This window comes from Trifolium pratense, linkage group LG2 (assembly GCF_020283565.1).
Source record: "Trifolium pratense cultivar HEN17-A07 linkage group LG2, ARS_RC_1.1, whole genome shotgun sequence".
Classification (NCBI taxonomy): domain Eukaryota; kingdom Viridiplantae; phylum Streptophyta; class Magnoliopsida; order Fabales; family Fabaceae; genus Trifolium; species Trifolium pratense.
Window position 1 is genome coordinate 17,063,847 of NC_060060.1, and position 7,951 is coordinate 17,071,797.

General features: G+C 33.1%; 1 protein-coding gene across 1 annotated transcript; it reads right to left on the minus strand.

Annotated features, from left to right (window-relative positions):
- Positions 1 to 2,879: 2,879 nt before the first annotated feature.
- LOC123910094 (alpha/beta hydrolase domain-containing protein 17B) lies at positions 2,880 to 7,711 on the minus strand. The gene is made up of 5 exons (XM_045961141.1): positions 6,547 to 7,711; positions 4,621 to 4,657; positions 4,204 to 4,440; positions 3,992 to 4,039; positions 2,880 to 3,688 (listed from the first exon to the last, which is right to left on the minus strand). The coding sequence occupies exons 1-5, from the start codon at positions 6,861 to 6,863 to the stop codon at positions 3,116 to 3,118; spliced, it is 1,212 nt and encodes a 403-aa protein (XP_045817097.1). The 5' UTR covers positions 6,864 to 7,711; the 3' UTR covers positions 2,880 to 3,115.
- Between the last annotated feature and the right edge of the window lie 240 nt (positions 7,712 to 7,951).

Below are 7,951 nucleotides of genomic sequence, written 5' to 3' on the forward strand. Positions count from 1 at the left end.
CTTCAAGCTATTGTTAGTCTCCAACAATTCCAGTTCAGTTCAACACCTAGTAAACCCTGTTCACTAGTCCAACTAAACACATGTCACTAACAGGTACACCCGAAGTCCCACAACTCAACCACATTATGAGAATCACCACTAGTTAAAGATGCATACCAACTATCTTTGCATCTAAGTTCAGAAACATACCTCACATCGTGTAAAGAAACTCACGATTGTCAAACTTCGTAAGACAAACTGAACTCATACCTTGAACCTTCAAGCTTTACGTTTTCAAGATGAACAACTCCACCTTCAACTAGCTCTAGAGTCTCAAAGTATTCATTCTTTGACCACATGTGAAAGGAGCATCCAACGTCCATGACTCAACACTCCACTGAATCTCAACTTCCACTAGCACCTCCACATAATAAAGTTGTTGTTTCAGAAGTAACCCGAGTATTATTACCACCGCCTCTCCAGGCCGATGTCGAGTATTATTATCACCGCCTCTCCAGGCCGACCATCTTCACCATGTCCATTAACGTTTTATCTTCGAGGCACCAGGTAACAACACTCCATGTTTTACCCATCATCCCGAATATTAAAATTGCTTCCATCTTCACTTTCCACAATTCCAAATTGCTTTCGGAAAGTCCCTCGATATCCCACTTAGAAACCATGGTGCTCACTTAAAATTGTTCCGATCGCCCCACGGTGGGCGCCAATTGTTGTGAATTCGTCTTAAAATCACACCAATGAATAACTTGATGTGTGGAGCAATAGAACGGCAACCAATAATTAAGCGGAATAAGCAATAATAATAACAACCGATAAACAAGATAAAAGAGAAGAAAGAACACGATAATTTGTTTACCCAGTTCAGTCCAATAATGACCTAGTCTGGGGGAGAGAGCAGCTCCTCCGTTCCACTATATCAAAGAGTAACGCTACAAAGAAATTCCCAATTGGGTTACAAGAATTAATCTTAATTCTACCCAAAACCCGAATCTCTTCCCGTGGCCAAGAGACTCAATTTGATAAGTGTTTCCCAAGGTGTAATCAATCCCCTTTGCCCAACCCTAGAGTTATACCAAGAGACAACCCCTCTTGTTTCTCTCTAAAACCCTAGCCTTGTGTCGGCGGCAAATCCTAATTGAAAACCCTACATTGTTGCTCCCTTTCTCTCTCTCTCTCAATTTTTTCTATGAATAAAGCACTCCCTATTTATAGAAAAATATATGCCAAAAAATTAGTAACAAATCTGTTTTAAAATAAAACAAATCCAAGTCAGAGTGTCTTCCAAAAAAAATATATTTTTTTCCCAAAAAATCTTCAAAACATCAAAGATGCAAAAAAGATTCAACAAAGATTTTTCCGACTTCTTGTAACTGAGATTTCAAGGCATATCCAACAGTCACTAGAATCACAAAGAAATAAAAAATTTATCATTCTTTTTTTTTTTACTTCTTAACAAATTTCCTAAGGATAGACTTGTTAGTATGACCCAAAAATAAAAGAGAAGTTAGACATCGCACAAAAAAGAAGTGGGGCCTAGCAATTTAGAAATAAGTATATAATATAATTTTTTTGTAAAAAGATAAAATGATAAAACTATCATAAACCCACACATATAAGTAAGGGAATTGGAGTTCGAACCCGATTATAACATTCAACCTAACAATTTCGGCGTTTTTTTGTCAGTTGAGCCCGGATTTATTGATAGTAATTCTAAAAGCCATTAACATGTACTATTTATGAGAAAATGGAATAATAGTACATATTAAGGACAATCTTACATAAGAAATCGAGTTCAAATCCTAGAATAATCCTTGTTATATCAAAGCAAGACCATGTATTTATGTTTGGCTCCTAATAAGCATACAACACAAAGCCAACAACCAGATACTTATGATAAAAATTTAACTACAAAATATACCAACCCCAAATTTTTAGACATGAGCTGGTTGTGAGAGGCTTCTCATTAGGATAAATCAATTTCACATTTTGTGCAACATTATTATCTTAGGGCAGAACAAATGCAACAGAAAGCAATTTAGAGATACACATAACTCTACTACATGCACATATTTTTCGAACGACTTAAATACCATTTTTTTTCCCTCTACAATGAAATTTAAACATATCCGTCCAAAATAGATCGAAATTCTATGAAGTGATATTTTCTCTGCAATAAGATCTCAGCCGTTTAATGTGATTATTGATTATCATCCGTAGTCAAAGACAACTCAAAAAAATATGTAAGATTCTACATGCACATATTTTTCGAACGACTTAAATACCATTTTTTTTCCTCTACAATGAAATTTAAACATATCTGTCCACAATAGATTGAAATTCTATGAAATCATATTTTCTCTACAATGAGATCTCGGTCGTTTAATGTGATTATTGATTATCATCCGTAGTCAAAGACAACTAAAAAAAATATGTAAGATTCAGATTCACACCGGAATGAATCCAGTGAAATTTCACGGAAGAGGATCTCGATGGATTTGGATCCTCTTCAATTTTCACCCTCATGTTTTCTCTCATTTTCTTAATCTAAGGGTTGGTAAATTACAAAGAATAAAAACACACTTAAGAAGAGAGAGAGAAAATAACATTTCTCTCATTTATCAACTATTAGAATAAGAAAACGAGAGAAAAATTGGAGAAGATCCAAATCTGATCTCGATCCATTACAAAGGTTCTTTTGTACAGATTACACTGCCCTGTTCAGTTGTTACTGTTGGCCTGGGTAATATGCAATGCAAGGTATGACAGGATTGAAAAGACTTAGCTTATTGTCAACGTTCCCTGTCTAAAATACAGACATGAAGAAAAGAGAATGACAATATTTAAGAAGCTACAGAATGCAACTATGCAAGATATATATATAGTACTACAAACAATTCAACTACTTTAATACTTAATTAATTAAAACACCAATGTTTATGAATTATGAGTAAAAAAAATTACATTAGAACTTCATAAACTCTAAATAACCCAAAAAGATATAGAGGATACTAAATTTCATCACATATATCAATCCTCTACAATAATTCCTCCTCTTTGTACACCAACTTCACAATATATATTCTCTTATACATTGCATTGTTATAACTTATAACCATTATCCTCTTTGTTTTCCATTTCTTCCACTGTGTTTTCCCATAAAACATTGCCAACAGAAACAACTTATGCAACAACTTGGTCTTGAACATGTAGGGTAGCAACAAGGCAATGAACATTTTGGAACACAACAGCAACTAGGCCTTGAGCATTTTGTGCAGCAAGTTGATCCGAAACAATTTGTTAACTTCGGTAAGCAACAACACTTGAAGCAGTTAGGTTTCCAGCAGCAATCTGGACAATTGATTGACAAGGAGAAATTTATGCAGCTGCAGCAGTTAGAGCATTTAGGTAACTTGCATTTGCAGCTACAACAAGACGTAATTCCACGGCATGTACATGCGGAACAAGTGTTTGATTTTGAATTTAGACTTTGTCGGATCTTTTTGAGGCGTTTTCCGGTTGTCATGTTCTCCATTTCTTGGATGAATTTGCATAGATGGCGTATGTAATCAGGGTAAAGCTCGAGGTTGCAATGACCGCCTCCTTTGATCCATAAGGGTTCGTATGACTCCCTTGCCATTTTCCATAGTCTGTTACCATGTAACCAATTGACAACATCGTCTTCTGTTCCCTGAAATAATTTAGCAAGTCCATCATAATAATTTGTTCTCACAAGTTAAATTTTCATACACTGTCAAAATTTTACACTATCAGCATATCACAATCAACCATTTGTGTAACTTAGTTATGATAAAAGTCAAACGTTTTAAATGATCTGGCGGATATGATTGATTGTCATTGCAAAACAAAATTATACCGACAGTGTATAGAGAAATTCCAAAACGAGAAAATCATTACGCACAATAATTGCAATGTTGAAAGAAACAAATATGATGAGGAAAAACAGTATGATTACATTTTATCATTTACTTACATGTATTACAAGTACAGGACACTTGACCTTCTTTATTTTGTTAATGTTCTGCATGGTTTGGAAAAGAAGAAAAAACAATTAGATCATACGAGATGACGTAACAGTATATTATATTCATTTTAAAAAAAATAAGATTTCCACATGTCACTAAACTTCTATGAAGAGGTGAAGTTTAATTTCATTAAATAGTTTGATTATGATTCGTCTATTACCTTATAAATGTCAAAGCAAAAAGAGAACTTCACATGACAAAGAACTCGGAGACCAGAAAGAATGCCACTGTGTAGAACCACGCCTCTCAGCCTCGGTAATTTAGATGCCAAATGCAATGTTGGTCCACTTCCAACTGATTGACCATATAAGATCACGTCCTCTTGACCAACTCCATATTCGGTTTCAAGGCATTCATATATTGCCTCTATGTCAGCATATGTGCTGGATTCACTAGGCTGTATAATTTGAAAGTATTAGTATTAATGATTAAAGAAAAAACTGTATTTCTAACCAGACATGTGGCATTACAAAAATTGCCACTGGTGTATGTGTTGGTGACTGTCTGTGTGCGTGTGTGTTCTATCATTGCATTGCAACCAACTAACGAATGTTGTATTTGCGAAAGAATAGCCTACCTTGCCAGTAGAGGCCCCATATCCAGAGTAATCATATCTGCAAACAAAATGTTGCAGAAACATATCAACTTTTCAGCTTTAATATAGAAATGTTGGCACCTCAAATGATTGAAGTAACAAAAAATTTAATTCTTTAAAGATTACTTATATTAATCCAACCATGTATGGGTCAAGGACCGATATACATAATTACTTTTTAAGTAAAAGCTCATGACCTAATAACCGGTGACATCTTCCGATGAAAATTTTAAAGCAAATGTGACTCAAATTTGCGCTATAAATTTATAGGCATGCTTGATAAGGAAGTTAAAATTAATAATAATGGCCAGGTATGTCGATACAGAATAGAGTGATAATGTCGATGCAAGGTAAGGAGATGCTTAGAGTGTCTTTGATTATGCAGTGATAAAACTTGATTTTAATTGAATTTAACATGATTTACATTTACATTTGGATACATTCATGTAAAAATGGGTTGAACAATAAATTTGAGGTTTTGTAGAAACTAAAGCTCCAAATTATGGCTTCAAGTTAGAATAAATTCTTGAAGGCAAAAACAATTCTACTCGAGAACATCTAAACATGTAAAAATCAATTCTATAACTCTAGAATGAATCTTGCTACGTCTCCCTAAGATGAATCGTTCAGTAGAACCCAATTTTGATTCCTAGGAGGAAAAAAATTTGGTCAGACTTTACTTATTGAACTCCAGATAACCAGGACCCTTCCCATGGGAACAAGAGTGTATACACCAAAAACAAAAGTGGTACCAAACATGCATTTAACCTTTTCTTTAATATTGTTTCTTTAAAAGGGTATTAAAGAGAAATAATGTTGGTGGTAGGGGAAAAGAAAATTAAGAGCTTTCAAAGAACAGCCAAGAAACTCTATGCTATGTCCACATCCAAGTAGGGGTAAAAACTAGAAAACTTTAACTGATTAGAAAGAAATTAAGAAAGTGAAACCAAGGACAAAGAAAGTTCACAAAAAATTGCTACAAACTACAAAGAAGGAAAAGTTAGCCTAATAGAATCTTAACAAAGGGGAAATCTTTATGAATGTCTCAGAATTCATAAATATAAGCTACTTTTTTCCTTTTCCTTTTCACTTTAACTTTTCATTTTTTGTTTGTTTGTTTGAGGAAGACACCCTCTAGTGCCAAAAGCCTCAACTTCATCCACTTTCTACTTACAACCATGAAAAGAAACACTAAAAGAAAGACATTGACATTAACATTTGACACAAAACATTTATGTATTTCTAATGTGATACTGTGATTTATGGTTAAAAATCATTTTTCCTCGATAAACCAGATACATTAATTATACAATGAACCTATTTCTCGATAAATCAGATACATTAATTATACAGTGAACCTAGAAAGTTGAATTTTGCTTATGAAATATTACCGACGGAGTGATTAATTTATGTTCTTTTGACGATTTTCTCCTTGTGCATTCTTTAGACAATTAATTTGCACAAATACTCAATACTAGTACACATACACATTCACATTCACATTCACATTCAGAACCAGATCTAAAGCATACACATACACATGAAGATAAGTGATTAAAATATAAACCAAAGCATAGATAAACTTAATAATTTCAGATCTAAACTAAACAAAACCCACTATGACCCAATAAATTATATTTTTATCACCTAATTAGAAAGAGAAAGAGTTCAAAACACCAATATAATACAAAACAAGGGTCAGTGGTTAACGTGAGGACTTTGAATATAGTGAAGAAAAAAAAAATGTGAACAGACAAAAAAGACAAAAACATCAAACACACAAAACAAAAACACAACCAAAAAAAAACAGAACATGAACATGAACATGTTACATGAACAAACTAAAACAAATTCATGTCTTTTTAATGATTAATTAGCAGAAACAGAAGAAGAAAAAAAACCACTAACCCCATGAGATTAACTCTGAGATTAACCTTAAGTTGAACAAAGAGATCATAAAGTTGACCCAAATCAGCAGCATTGCCATGAGAATAAAGCAAAGTTAATCTTGCATAAGGATTCTTAAGATAAAAAGCAACAATCTTGTTTCCATGTTTTGTGTCAACAAGAAGAACATCCAATGAGTTATCATCAGGATGAGGAATCGGAGACGCCGTAGAAACCACCGTGAGTTTACCGTCGTCACACTTTTTCAGCTGATACGTCGGCGGTGAAGGTGGAAAAAAAGCAAATTTGGAAGCTAAAGATGACACCATGCAACCCATTCACCAAACAACACAAAATCAAACTCATTTGTTGATTAGAATGATTTTGAGTTCATTTCAAACATACCCATTTGAAGTTTATGAGGTAATAATTTGTGGGTAGTGTTCAAGCTTGAAACTTTTTTTGTTGGTTTGTAATGAAAGCTAGTTTAGTTGCAGGTTACTGTGATGATAAAAATATGATTTTTTTTTTAACCCCACTTGAAATTTGCAGAGTTTTTTAGAGAGAGAGAGAGAGAGTTAGAGAGAGAGTGAGGTGTTAATGTTTGAGAAGGTACAAAGCTAGTTATGGAAGTGAGAAAGTGTAGTATAGTGAGATGTGGAGTGTAGTGGTGGCAAGAGAGAGTGAAAATTGAAAGAGAAAGAAAGGTTTTGTTAATTTTTACTAATATTAATGGGAAAATAAATATGGAAAAATCAAAACTTGGTTAAAATATTTATGTGCATGACTTCATAGTTGTCTGTCAGCTATGCAGAGAAACAGGTCTTATTTTATTTCTGCTAACTGACATTTTTTATTGGAAAATGAATGATTCTTTCCTTGCTTCTTTCCTTTCAGTACATTTCAAAAAAAGAAAAGAAAAAAAAAACTTTTTTTTTTATAAATTTCTAATTCTTACTATAAGAAAAATTCAATTTTTAAATTTATTGAATAACGGACGGAAATACAAAAAATCTAACAATTGAAAAGAAAAACTAAAATTTGTTCTTATAATAGAGAACAAAAGGAGTATATATAAAACTTTATATTATTTGTTATTTTAAAATATTCAACATCAAATTTGTGAGATTTTGATATAAGCAAATTAGGTTGATGGTGTAGAGTGGAACTTAGTTTGTTCAACAATGCTAAGCTTGTGGTGTGATCTCCACATATATAACACATTGACACATTTATGGTAGCTATAGTTTTCTAAACAAATACTACTATACTAGTATCCTCCCTCACACATATAATACATCTTGTTACCAAAAAAATATAGGAGCATCATAATCACGTTCTTGGTAATGTGGGAATATAGGTGAGTGTCTTTTATTTTTATTTTTTAATAATAGATGAGTGTCTTGATCTTGAAGCGTAAAATGTG